Here is a 13,965-nt window from a genome sequence, read left to right as displayed (position 1 = left end):
TCTAAAGGTAGCTAATAAATAGTAAATGAGACAACAATAAAAGGAACACCAGGAATTAACAAGGTTCGACAAACTTTTGTTTTCTTTTGCCTACTCCTCGGACACAACCAACCAATAATTATTTCTAAAGGTAGCTAATAAATAGTAAATGAGACAACAATAAAAGGAACACCAGGAATTAACAAGGTTCGACAAACTTTTGTTTTCTTTTGCCTACTCCTCGGACACAACCAACCAATATTTATTTCACTACAAGAGAGAAAGAAGATCAAATGCATTTGAAGATGATAAGGCAAGTGAGAGGTGTGTTACAAATGAATTAGGAACTACCTATTTATAGGAGTGAATTCTTCCTATTGATGTCATCCATGACATCACAATGTGTCAAAATGTCAAGATTTACCTTGTGAAACCATTTTATGGTTCACCTAAATTTCACCTACAAAAGATGTTATCTTGACTTTTGTACCAATGAAGAATTATCTTCCTAACTACCAAATCTTCACATTAATTCATCTTTGAATCTTGTCAAATTTTACAGTATGTTCTCTTTTCTCTGAGCTCATATCTAGGATGTCCAAAGCAAAAGAATGATTTTTGATGACTATATGTTGAGGTTTCTGGTGTTGTTGTTTTAGTGTAGGAGTTATGAGCAAAATCTAAATATAGTTTATGTGTTAGAGTTTAGTTGTAAATGTTGTTCAAAGATAGAAAGAATGTATTTTGGTTAAAATATAGCATCTTTGTCATAGAAATTATGGCGATAGGTGTTTATGACAACTTTGTGTTTTTCATGTGTACCTGTGAAAATGGTTATGCTACTAATCAAAATATATAAAATGGGGAAAAAGAAATGTCTACACACTTCCAAACAAGTTTATTAAGAATTTTATTGATTCAATTTAATGAATACTGCCCAAAGCTTTTGCTTTCTCTCTCAAGATGAATTTTTTGACCTTGCCAATTGAAGTCTTGGGTAAATCTTCAAAAAGAACTGTCATAGGTGCCATGTAATGAGGCAAATGATCTCTACAAAACTTGATTATTTCTTGTGCACTAATTTCATCAAATCCTTCCTTTAGTTTTATGAATGCACATGGTGTTTGTCCCCATTGATCATCTGGTCGTGCGACCACAGCTGCTTCAACAACTCCTGGATGACTATATAAAACTCTTTCCACTTCAAGTGTGCTTATGTTTTCACCTCCAGAAATTATAATGTCTTTCAATCGATCCTTAATTTCTATGTACCCATCTGGATGTTTCACCGCAAGATCACCACTATGAAACCATCCACCTCTAAAAGCTTCTTCGGTTGCTTTAGCATCTTTCAAATATCCACTCATCACAGTATTTCCTCTTAACACAATCTCACCAATGCTCTTTCCATCAGCTGGCACATTTTCCATGGTCTCGGGGTCTCTAACGTCAACTTTTTCAATACAAAGATGTTGCACCCCTTGTCTTGATTTAAGCACAGCTCGTTCATCGAGGGGCAAAGAATCCCACTCAGGCTTCCATAACGAATATGTAGCTACACCATAAGCCTCTGTTATTCCATATCCATGAGTTACTCTAAAGCCAAGCTCCTCCATTTTGGAAAGGACATGTGGAGGTGGTGATGATCCACCGGTAAGTATTTCAACCTTATGTGTAAGTGGCTTCCTATCATTTAACGGAGAATTTGCTATCATATTTAAGACAGTTGGTACTGCACCCATATGTGTAACCTTATTGAGAGAAATACTTTCAAATATATTTTTTGCGGAGACATTCCTGAGGCAAACATTTGTGCCACCAAGTGCAGCCATTCCCCAAATCAGGCACCATCCATTGCAGTGAAACATTGGAACTGTCCAAAGGTATGTAGGCATCGGACCCATTCCACAAACAAGAAATATAGCAATTGCATTGAGATATGCGCCTCTATGATTGTACACAACTCCTTTGGATGATGACGTTGTGCCGGAAGTATAGTTCACACTTATAGGGTCCATTTCAGTTTTTGGCCACCTTATTGTAAAGTTGTTACTCCCACTTGCTAAGAGATTTTCATATTCGTGGATGTAAGATGTCTCAAGTAAAGGATGAGAGGAATTTTTAGATTGTGGGATTAGCACAAGAATCGGTGGTATAATTGTTTTGTCTTTTGAAAGAAGACCGAGTGCCCCTTGAGCAATTTGGAGTAACTGATGATCAACAAATATGATCTTCGCTTCTGAATGTCTTAGCAAACCAGCTATCGTTGATGAATCATGGCGTGTATTTAATGTACAAAGAACCGCTCCTGCCATTGGTACTGCAAAATGTAGCTCCTGTATTGCTGGTATATTAGGAGCCAGAGTTGCAACATGCAAAAGTTCAATTTATACATGAAAAGTTGAATTAAAACATTTCACACATTTGAAGAGGAACACTAAATATTAAGTCTTACCACATCTCCCCTAGAAATGCCAAGGTGAACTAAAGCAGAAGCAAGTTTCAGACACCTAGAATATGTCTCTTCCCAAGTATACTTCACACAAGACCCAAACACAACCGAAGTTCTATGGCTGAAAACATTTGCTGCTCGTTCCAAGAAACTTATCGGTGTCAATGGAACATAATTTGGGGGACTTGTAACGACACCCTCCAGTAATCTATGGGATTCATCCGTCGTTTCAATGCCCCCAGCAAGTTTGCACAACTGCTGGACCCTGTGAGTGTGTGCGGGTAATTGGACTGATCGGTTAAAGAACCTCAGTAACATATTCGAGCTTTTGAAGATTTTATTCATGGTGCAGCAGCCTAATAACTATGCAAATATTTTGTGCATCAGATAGTTAATAAGAAAAGTTGAGTAATCAAAGCCATTCAATGAATTGTTAGGTGAAGATTGAAAATTGCTATCGAGACAGGTCCACCGTAAATTAAAGGTGGTACCAGGAAGCAATGCATAGTCAACAAATCTATACCTATCTAGCAAAATTTTCCCTCTTGGAGAAGCTTGAACACAACATACATTTGCTACTTTTATTGCTATCACATACCCTGTGTTGACACCCAATTTTGTACCCTTCTTTCTTCTAATTTATTGTTTTTCGAGCTTCTAATTTGATAATCTATCAAAATTATCTTTTTCACAACTTATTTTTAATATTACGCCTATTTATCTACTAAAATTATAGGTTTTATTATCGATATGATTATTATCACTTTTTACACCTCTTTTCTTAAATAGTCTATTGTTGTTATTTTATTTCAAATTTTGTATTTATTGAATTAAGTATAAATCTATTTTCTTGTATCTATATTTTATATTAGCGTAAAGTCGTAATATATTTTCTTTTATAAACTAGTAATTGTCATATCATAATATATATTATATTAGTTATTAAGTTAGAAAGCCCCAAAATAATATAAAAGAAGAAAGGAAAAAGGGTGAGAAATTCCGCCCAAAAGCCTCAAATAAGACCAAAACTTTCGGCCCATATTTTATATCAAAATCTGTCCAAAATAGCCCAAATATAGGCCCAACCCAACATTTTAATCATCAGCTGAACCTAATAAGACTTACCCATCTGCCCCTTATGTTTTCTTCTCCCCTTTCCTCTTTTGGAGAAGACTCCATTAATCCTCAACCAAGGACAAAAATCACCAGCCTTGTTTTGGTGAAATTTTCATCTTTTTCTTCTACAATGTCAGACGTCCCTTTCTTCCTCCCCTCATTTACATCTCTCTTCTTTAATTTGGTCAAGAAAATGCCAAAGAACTTTTGAGATTTCAGAGAAAGGATCATCAAGCAGAGATTTCAAAATTCAAACGACTATTTTGTTTCTTAAAATCCCGCCCAAACTTGAGCCAAGAACCCTAGTTCATTGCTATAAATACCGACACATTCCACTTGTTTTGGGAGGATTTTTTTTTTGGATATTGATAATAGCCTTTGCACTCATTTTTAACAAGAAGTTTTCCTGCCTCCATAGCAATTCTAACTACTGTTCTTTGCTCTAAATATTGCCTTTGCATCCCTTTTTTATCTTGGCTGAGATTCTGTTGCTTAAGCTTGCTCGAGTTCGATTTGTTTGAAAATAGACCTTCGACCAAAGCACCTTGTTCACTGCTCCGCAACTTTTTCAAGCTTGCTCGAGTTCGATTTTTTTGAAAATAGACCTTCGACCAAAGCACCTTGTTCACTGCTCCTCAACAGGTGATTTCGCCCTCTCTCTTTCTCTGTTTTGTTTCTATGATGCTATGTGTGCTCTAGTAGACTGATATGCACTCTAATAAATTGATATGTCGAGACTGTTTTTTGTGCTTAGTTTAGCTTAATGAAGTAATTTTTTAGAGTATGATTATGTTCTGTTTGACATTCAAAACCATTTTTTTAATTATGTTTCAAACATTAAGAATAAAATTATTGCGTTCGAGTTGATATATATATATGTTTCAAACATTAAGAATAAAATTATTGTGTTCGAGTTGGTCCGTGCGCATTAGTTTCTACGCCAAGTTACTAATCTGTGATATATATATATATATGCATTCGTGTGTATAAAAAGGGGATTGCTTAAATGATCTGTTTTTATTTTTGATAAAATATGTATATTTGCACCTTTTGGATTACAGATGCATTACCTGTAACTAAAAAATAAAAATAAACTATAACAATGCATGAGTTTAAGTCATCTCTTCTACTCTGTTAGTATATTTGTACTTATAGATATATAGGTTTGTTCCCCTTTAAGTTTATATATATGACATTTTAAAATCTGAAAATTTATGCATAAGTTTTATCCAAGTCTTTAAGAAGTAGTAATATCTTTGTAACTTGACTATGAATTAAAAGTTGTTGTTGTAGTGACTTTGAGCTTTATTCGGCATTTGTGTATTTTTCACATTTTGGGTAGTATATTCATTGGCGCTATTTAACTCGACTCTATATCTAGTTTATTCAATATCGAGTAAGGTTGGATTGTTTTACTAATCTCTTTTTACTTTCTTTACATGTACACTTTGGAGCAAAATTGAGTCTTGATTCAAGACTCTAGCAAATTTCAAGTTTTATAGACTTGACGTTATCCTCATACCCGCACATGGAGTCTTCACTACATTTTTACTATTCCGAATGGCAAGCAAAATAAGCGAGCCTCGCTTGGAGTCACTCATGGCTATTTATATTTTAGCATTAACTTGTTTATTTATTTTTCTTTATATTTTATACTTGCTTATGTGACTTGAATATGTTTTATTTTTGAATTCTCAAATAGGTAACATAATATAGATGTTTGGGTTTGGGTATCTTTAGCTAGAAACAAACATTTATTAGTCGCTTTACCTTTTATAAACTTCATTTGGCAAACCTTTTTTTAAATACTTCTTTTTGCGCCACTTTAAACTCATTAATTTATTAAGTTTTGGTCAAACTTGGCAATGTCTTTCAACAAAGAAAATATTTTGTCTAAACTCTTATTTTTCTAAAACTTGTTCTAAAGGGAGCATCTTGTCGGTTAATGAGCAAATGTCTATTTTTTAATTACCCATTTCTAGCCATGGATTTGTCTAAATTGATCTAAAGAAATTACTCTTTCTTAAATCTTTTTCATTCTAATAAATTGCAAAAGAGCTTTTAAAATAAAAGATGTTTTCCAACTTGGTTATTCAATTACTTAATCTTTGGCACTCATATCTTTCTTTTAAATTTAATTAACCTAAGTTTGGCCGGTTAACCGCTTTTAACGGATCTTAAAGGATGCCTTACCCCTTCCCTTTAGGATAAATTAGAACCCTTACCTAGAATCATGCAAGTCAAGTAGACCATTTAATTGAAGTCATTTTAGTATTACTTAGTTAAATATTTAGGTGTCCTAATTCACCATAATTAATTAGGTGGCGACTTCTTAAGTTAATAATTTGGAAATCACCAAAATGTCGTACACCGTTTTGACCTCGAGTTAAAATGGGGTATCACACCCTGTACTCTTAGCTTTCTCAAATATCCTTTTTTTCCTCTCACTCCATATACTTCATGTATAAACTCAGCTAACATCATTTTTACGACGCCTTGGCAATTTGAGTTCATTCAGCTGCATTGGTTGAACATAATCAGAAAACTCCTGAAGTTTCATAGTTGTGACTGGTGCACCATTCAGTCTGCTTTGCGCGGATAGTATGGCGTTTAAATCTCCCCAGATCAGTCATGGTTTTTCCCACTGCTACGTCAAGACATCTAACTGTGACCATAACCTTCATATCTATTCAGAGCATATAGGATTTTGCTAGAAAATGTAGAAAAATTGGCCTCTTTTGCTAAAGAGAAAGGCTCCCTCTCTGTCTTTTGTGGTTTTCTTGTATACCTATTGAAATGGTCATTTACTATTCAAGAAAGGAAAAAATGGGAACATTACAAGAAAAACGTTGTTATTGAAATGTTTGAAACAACGAACAATTTACATAGAAAATCCAGATATTTTAAAGTGAACAATTCAGTGTTCCATAAAAAATAAACAATTTAATGCTTCATACATAGTTTTTGATATAGAATATGCAATGTTGAAATAGTAAACAACGAAGAACCAAAGTAAATATACACACATTTAATTATATGCTAACAACTTGCAGCACTTATCTTTTCAGTGGAAAATAGACTGCCCAAAGCTTTTGCTTTCTCCCTCAATATGAATTTTTGTACCTTGCCAGTTGATGTTTTTGGTAAATCTTCAAAAAGGACCGTTCGAGGTGCCATGTAACGAGGCAAATGATCTCTACAGAAGTTGATTATCTCTTGCTCAGTAATTTCATCAAATCCTTCCTTTAGTGTTATGAATGCACAAGGTGTTTGTCCCCATTGATCATCTGGTCGTGCGACCACAGCTGCTTCGACGACTGCTGGATGACTATATAATACTCTCTCCACTTCGAGTGTGCTTATATTTTCACCTCCAGAAATTATAATGTCCTTCAATCGATCCTTAATTTCTATGTACCCATCTGGATGTTTCACTGCAAGATCACCACTATGAAACCATCCGCCTCTAAAAGCTTCTTCGGTTGCTTTAGCATCTTTCAAATATCCACTCATCACAGTATTCCCTCTGCACACAATCTCACCAATGCTCTTCCCATCAGCTGGCACCTTTTCCATGGTCTCGGGATCTCTAACATCAACTTTTTCTATACAAAGATGTTGCACCCCTTGTCTTGATTTAAGCGCAGCTCGTTCCTCAAGGGGCAAAGAATCCCACTCAGGCTTCCAAAAGCAAATCGTAGCAGCACTATAAGTTTCTGTTAGTCCATATCCATGGGATACTCCAAATCCGAGTTGCTCCATTTTGGAAAGAATTTGTGGAGGCGGTGGTGATCCGCCTGTCATTATTTCGACCTTATGGGGAAGTGGCTTCCTATCATTTGGTGAAGAATTTGCCATCATACTCAAGATAATTGGTGCTGCACTCATATGTGTGACCTTGTTGAGAGAAATACTTTCAAATATATTTTTTGCGGAGACATTCCTAAGGCAAACATTTGTGCCACCAAGTGCAGCCATTCCCCAAATCATGCACCATCCATTGCAGTGAAACATTGGAAGTGTCCAAAGGTACGATGGCATCGGACCCATACCATGACAGAGGAAAGTAGAAATAGAATTGAGATATGCACCTCTGTGATTGTACACAACCCCTTTTGGTGACGACACTGTGCCAGAAGTATAATTGATACTGATAGGATCAAATTCACTTTTTGGCAATCTTATTGTAAAATTGCTACTCCCACTTGATAAAAGATTTTCGTATTCATGAATGTCATTGGTCGGAGAGGAATTCTCATATTCAGGTATTAGCACAAGAATTGGTGGTTTAATTTTGTCTTTTGAAAGAAGAGAGAGTGCTTGTTGAGCAACTTGGAGCAATTGTTGATCAACAAATATTATCTTCGCTTCTGAATGTTTCAGTAAATGAGCTACCATTGATGAATCAAGACGAGTATTTAATGTACAAAGAACTGCTTCCGCCATTGGTACTGCGAAATGCAGCTCCTGCATTGCTGGTACATTGGGAGCCAAAGCTGCAACCTGCAAAAATTGTTCAAATCTATATTATACAATCACGAAAAGAAATCTTGAATTTGAACAAAATGTTAGAAAAAATTGAAATCTTACCACATCTCCCCTTGAAATTCCTAGCTGAACCAAAGCAGAAGCAAGTTTGAGACACCTAGAGTGTGTCTCTTCCCATGTATACTTCACACAAGACCCAAACACAACGGAAGTTTTATGGCGATAAACATCTGCTGCTCTCTCCAAGAAACTTATTGGTGTCAATGGAACATAATTAGCGGAATTCGTAACAACACCCTCCAGTAATTTTCTGGACTCAGTTTCAAAGTCACCAGCAAATTGAGACAGCTGGCGGACTCCGTAATTGCTTCGGTTGAGGCCGCCATTAAAGAACCTGAGAGCCACTTTGGAGGTTTTGAAGAACTTATTCATGGTAGAATATAATGCAGAGGACAAGAGACAGAGAAGCCTTAAACAGCAGTATTTATATATATATAGATAGATAGATGAAGTAATGAGGTGATCGTGAGGAAATGTTTGTTTAGTGGGGCAGCATAACATCACCACAGGAATAATTAATTATTTAAAAGTTGATCAACGCTATAAATATTGTGAAGAAAATACTTATACTCGATCTTGTAATGAAGATGGCAGATATTTAATTTATAATTAAGCCTCTGAGCCAACCTGGCTCCCCTAAAAAGTCAGCTACTACCGGGCTGGGTTGGTTGTGAGTAGAAAAAACTATCTTACTAGACATACATTCATACCATATATACTAATTTTATCTATATTTTCAAATAACTATATATTTTACCACTAATTAAGAATTTTCTATCATATATTGAGGAAGATACACCTAGATACATTTATTTTTGCTACTATATTGTTAGATCAAGAAGGATTTTGATGATTGACAAATAAGGAAACAAATGAAAGGAGCAGGTTGCGTCTACGTGTTCCTTTCAAACCGAATCCAATTGGGATAAGGAGAACGTCACCACGCGAACTAGAATTTTATAAAGTGTGGAAGGATTGCTTTTTTCAACAAGAAACTAGCTAGTGCAAAAAGTTTCCTTTCATAAAGAATTCCTTCAAGGAAGAGGAAACGTGTATAATGCATAAAATCAGTTTGCAAGAATTTCCAAATTCCACACCAAGGCTTTCCTCTCATTACTCTTTCCACGGCAAAGTCAGCATCTTAGCCCGAAGAGCAAGGATTTCTTCCTCTGCGTCTGCTGCTATTGATGTGTCTACTCCCATTGACTCTTTTTGAGTTGGGGCTTTGTGGTATAATTCTTTGCCGAAAGAGGTCTCCGCCGACCCAACGACTTTCCGATGTGATTGACAAGCAGCGGGGCATGGAACGGAGTTTAATTCATCGCGACAGGAGTTCACCAAGTCTAAGAAAGGGCCGGTCATCCAACGGATAAGGAATCACTAAAAAATGTGTTGAAGCAGAGTTGAAGTAGGAAAAGAATTCTTGATCTACTTAGTCTATAAATAGAGCAAGGATCTTCCAACGAAAATTGCGCATTTAAACAGAGAATTACAAGTAGAATACAATCTACTAGAGGGAGTTCATATTTGAGTGATTTCCGATTATGAAGTGCAGCCAACGCAAGGAAACAAGAATTGAAGAACCTTTGAGTTTTTATCGAGTTGTATCTTTAATTCTTTCTAGATCCAGTGAAGTATAAACTAGAGTAGGAATAGAGTCTTCAAGTTGGGGTGACTTAAAGACTTGGGAACATAAACCTTGGAGGGTTTGTGTTGGAGTTTAGGAATTAGAGTTAGCTCCTAGGATTGCAAGAGTTGTAATCTGAATTCATAACTTGAAATGGGGTCGACAATCTAGTTGGTAGTTGACGTCTAGGAATTAGAGTTTATAATTCCTTAGGTTACATAGGTTTGTAATCTTTAGTTGAGGCTCAGAATTTAATGAAGTGGAGTTAAATCCTACAAAGGTGTAGGTCGTGGTTTTTTTACCCTTTATGGGCTGGGGTTTCCCGCGATAAAATATTGTGTCATTACTTTATTTTCTTTACATAACGTAATTGATGTAATCTGCAAAGTAACATATAGAATATGCATGTTCCTTAGGCAAATCTAGGAGTCAGTATTCCAACATATATACATTAAAATAGAGAGAGGCGAGTGAGATGGGGGAGGGAGGCTAGCAGAGATAGGCATGTGTGTCAAATTTATCATTTTTATAAGCATTTTTTTTAATCTACTCAACACTAAAATAATACTTAAAAGTTAATTTAGCTTAAAATCACTTAAAATAAGTCAATCCAAACAGACTTTATTATTAGCAAACAACACAGATCAATGTAGCAAATATACATGGAAACCTTATAGTTCTTGTATTTAACTTTGTCAACCAAGAAGAAAAGGAGGGCAAACAGAACCCAAGCTACAATAAACGAAAATATGCAGAGGAAAGACACACTGTTACGCGGGGGTAAGTCGCTATAAATGTAAAAAAAAAAAAAATCCAACACCACCCATTATCATTCAAGAACGTTTTGGAAAGTGCAGAGGCGATCTAAGGCAAATATCATTAGTCGTCTTTAGCCGGAAAAAGACTTTTAGGTGTGTAGGTATTTTTACCCAATCTTGATAAAGGCGTATAAGAAACATTAACATTCATTCATGATAATTTCTTGACAAATAACCGCACCCAGAAGAAATCAATATTTCGCAAACTAATGCTTCATACATAGCGTTTGAAACATAATACATTTATTTATAGAGCAGGTTTGAATTGATTTATTTTGAGTAGTTTTGGAGTGTTGAGGATTTTTATGCAAACAACTTATTACACTTTTCTTTCAGGCGTTGAAAAGACTGCCCAAAGCTTTTGCTTTCTCTCTCAAGATGAATTTTTGTACCTTGCCAGTTGAAGTTTTTGGTAAATCTTCAAAAACGACTGCTCGAGGCGTCATGTAATGTGGCAAATGATCCCTACAATATTTGATTATTTCATCTGAAGTTATTTGTTCATATCCTTCTTTCAGCTTCACGAATGCACAAGGTGTTTGTCCCCAATGATCATCTGGTCGTGCGACTACTGCTGCCTCAACAACTGCTGGGTGACTATGTAAAACTCCTTCCACTTCGAGTGTGCTTATGTTTTCACCTCCAGAAATTATAATATCTTTCAGCCGATCCTTAATTTCTATATAACCATCTGGATGTTTCACTGCAACATCACCAGTATGAAACCATCCGCCTTTAAAAGCTTCTTTAGTTGCTTTAACATCTTTCAAATATCCACTCATCACAGTATTCCCTCTGCACACAATCTCACCAATGCTTTTTCCATCAGCTGGCACATTTTCCATGGTATCAGGGTCTATAACGTCAACTTTTTCAATACAAAGACTTTGCACCCCTTGTCTTGATTTAAGCGTGGCTCGTTCTTCAAGGGGCAAAGAATCCCACTCAGGCTTCCACAAGCAACTCGTAGCAGCACTATAAGTTTCTGTTAGTCCATATCCGTGATTCACCCCAAAGCCAAGCTCCTCTATTTTGGAAAGGATCTGTGGAGGTGGTGGTGATCCGCCTGTCATTATATCGACCTTATGGGGAAGTGGCTTCCTGTCATTTGGTGAAGAATTTGCCATCATACTCAAGACAATTGGTGCTGCACTCATATGTGTGACCTTGTTGATAGAAATACTTTTAAATATATTTTCGCGGAGACATGTCTAAGGCAAACATTTGTGCCACCAAGTGCAGCCATTCCCCAAATCATGCACCATCCATTGCAGTGAAACATTGGAACTGTCCAAAGGTACGTTGGCATCGGACCCATGCCATGACAGAGAAAAGTAGCAATAGTATTAAGATATGAACCTCTGTGATTGTACACAACTCCTTTAGGTGATGACGTTGTGCCAGAAGTATAATTAACACTAATAGGATCCATTTCAGTTTTTGGCCACCTTATTGTAAAATTGCTACTCCCACTAGTCAACAGATTTTCATATTCGTGAATGTTAGATACAACATCAAGTACGGGAGGAGATGAATTGTTGGATTCGGGGATTAATATAAGAATTGGTGGTTTAATTGTTTTGTCTTTTGAAACAAGGTTAAGTAGTGCTTGTTGAACAATTTGGAGCAATTGTTGATCAACAAATATTATCTTGGTTTCAGAATGTTTGAGCAAATCAGCTACCATTGATGAATCAAGACGAGTATTTAACGTACATAGAACAGCTCCAGCCATTGGTACTGCAAAATGCAACTCCTGCATTGCTGGTACATTCGGAGCCAGAGTTGCAACCTGCAGCAATAATTGTTCAAATTTAATTATACCAAGAAAATAAATGAATTGTTGAGAAAAGAAAAATCTTAATTACCACATCTCCCCGTGAAATTCCAAGCTGAACTAAAGCAGAGGCAAGTTTTAGACACCTAGAGTGTGTCTCTTCCCAAGTATACTTCACACTAGACCCAAACACAACCGAAGTTCTATCGCGAAAAACATCTGCTGCTCTCTCCAAAAAACTTAATGGTGTCAATGGAACATAATTTGCTGGACTTGTAACAAGACCCTCCAATAATCTTCGGGACTCATCCGTTGATTCAATACTCCCAGCAAGTTGGCGGACCCTCTGAGTGGGTGCGGGTAATTGGACTGATCGGTTAAACAACCTTAGTGCAATATTCGAGGTTTTGAAGAATTTATTCATGGTGCAGCAGCCTAAAAACTATGCAAATATACTTTTATGCAGTAATATATATATTCTTCAATTTAGTGTTAGCATTAATTGAAGAATGAATTTCGTCTGCTACCTAGCCAACAAAACTTAAGGCATTGTCACTAAATATGTTCTTTTACGGCGATTACAATTACATTTTACCATTCTTTATAAATGTCGTTAAAACTTATAGCAACATTGGATCTAATGGAAATTAACTAAGGCCGCTAAAGATTTTAGCATTATTTATGTCCCTAAAAGTTATTTTAGTTGTAGTGATAAGTATCTGGTCATCAAGATTTACTTAATTTTCTAAAAACATTAGTAAATCCTAGTAATTGATCCATTAAAATCCTCTCCAACTTGGATTCAGATCATCATTTAATACTCCCTCTGTTAAAGAATGACAAAAGTCCCACATCGGTGGTTAATGAGATGGGTGGACTCCTTATAAGGCTTGGAGAATCCTCCCTCCTTTGCGCTACCTTTTGGAGTGTGAGTTAGGCCTAAGACCTAATTTAACATGGTATCAGAGCAGGGCCCGTCTCACCCGATGTTGGGACCCCCCAAAAAAAAATTGCCCATGCACCAGATGCTAAGCACTGGGCGTGAGGTGGGGTGTTAAAGAATGACAAAAGTCCCACATCGGTGGTTAATGAGATGGGTGGACTCCTTATAAGGCTTGGGCAATCCTCCTCCCTTTGAGCTAGCTTTTGGAGTGTGAGTTAGGCCTAAGACATAATTTAACATAGACCTAATTTAACATAGACCTAATTTAACATGGTATCAGAGCAGGGCCCGTCTCACCCGATGTTGGGACCCCCAAAATAAAAATTGCCCATGCACCAGATGCTAAGCACTGGGCGTGAGGTGGGGTGTTAAAGAATGACAAAAGTCTCACATCGGTGATTAATGAGATGGGTGGACTCCTTATAAGGCTTGGGCAATCCTCCTTCCCTTTGAGCTAGCTTTTGGAGTGTGAGTTAGGACTAAGACCTAATTTAACATAGACCTAATTTAACATGGTATCAGAGCAGGGCCCGTCTCACCCGATGTTGGGGCCCCCAAAATCAAAATTGCCCACGCACCAGATGCTAAGCACTGGGAGTGAGGTGGGGTGTTAAAGAATGACAAAAGTCTCACATCGGTGATTAATGAGATGGGTGGACTCCTTATAAGGCTTGGGCAATCCTCCTTCCTTTGAGCTAACCTTTT

The 13,965-nt window shown here is 36.6% G+C and overlaps 2 protein-coding genes and 1 pseudogene across 2 annotated transcripts; all 3 read right to left on the bottom strand.

Moving 5' to 3' along the window:
• Window positions 1-902: 902 nt before the first annotated feature.
• On the bottom strand, window positions 903-2,749 carry LOC102579791 (probable acyl-activating enzyme 1, peroxisomal). Its single transcript, XM_006357834.1, has 2 exons — window positions 2,436-2,749; window positions 903-2,352 (listed from the first exon to the last, which is right to left on the bottom strand). Exons 1-2 carry the CDS (start codon window positions 2,747-2,749, stop codon window positions 903-905), a joined length of 1,764 nt encoding a protein of 587 aa, XP_006357896.1.
• A 3,731-nt stretch (window positions 2,750-6,480) lies between these two features.
• Window positions 6,481-8,474, bottom strand: LOC102579465 (probable acyl-activating enzyme 1, peroxisomal). Its single transcript, XM_015313650.1, has 2 exons — window positions 8,138-8,474; window positions 6,481-8,050 (listed from the first exon to the last, which is right to left on the bottom strand). Exons 1-2 carry the CDS (start codon window positions 8,465-8,467, stop codon window positions 6,587-6,589), a joined length of 1,794 nt encoding a protein of 597 aa, XP_015169136.1. The 5' UTR covers window positions 8,468-8,474; the 3' UTR covers window positions 6,481-6,586.
• Window positions 8,475-10,872: 2,398 nt separating this feature from the next.
• Window positions 10,873-12,624, bottom strand: LOC102579141 (probable acyl-activating enzyme 2; annotated as a pseudogene).
• Window positions 12,625-13,965: the final 1,341 nt, after the last annotated feature.

The sequence above is a fragment of the Solanum tuberosum genome, unplaced genomic scaffold (genome assembly GCF_000226075.1).
Source record: "Solanum tuberosum cultivar DM 1-3 516 R44 unplaced genomic scaffold, SolTub_3.0 scf00250, whole genome shotgun sequence".
Lineage (NCBI taxonomy): Eukaryota > Viridiplantae > Streptophyta > Magnoliopsida > Solanales > Solanaceae > Solanum > Solanum tuberosum.
This window is presented reverse-complemented; position numbering and strand designations above follow the sequence as displayed.

What these genes read in the sequence shown, in the direction of transcription:
- LOC102579791 (XM_006357834.1), bottom strand. Translation starts at nt 2,749, where the DNA reads ATGTTACTGAGGTTCTTTAACCGATCAGTCCAATTACCCGCACACACT. An exon ending in GGCATTTCTAGGGGAGATGT is followed by an intron (nt 2,353 to 2,435) that starts GGTAAGACTTAA and finishes TGAACTTTTGCA; the next exon opens with TGTTGCAACTCTGGCTCCTA.
- LOC102579465 (XM_015313650.1), bottom strand. Translation starts at nt 8,467, where the DNA reads ATGAATAAGTTCTTCAAAACCTCCAAAGTGGCTCTCAGGTTCTTTAAT. An exon ending in GAATTTCAAGGGGAGATGTG is followed by an intron (nt 8,051 to 8,137) that starts GTAAGATTTCAA and finishes CAATTTTTGCAG; the next exon opens with GTTGCAGCTTTGGCTCCCAA.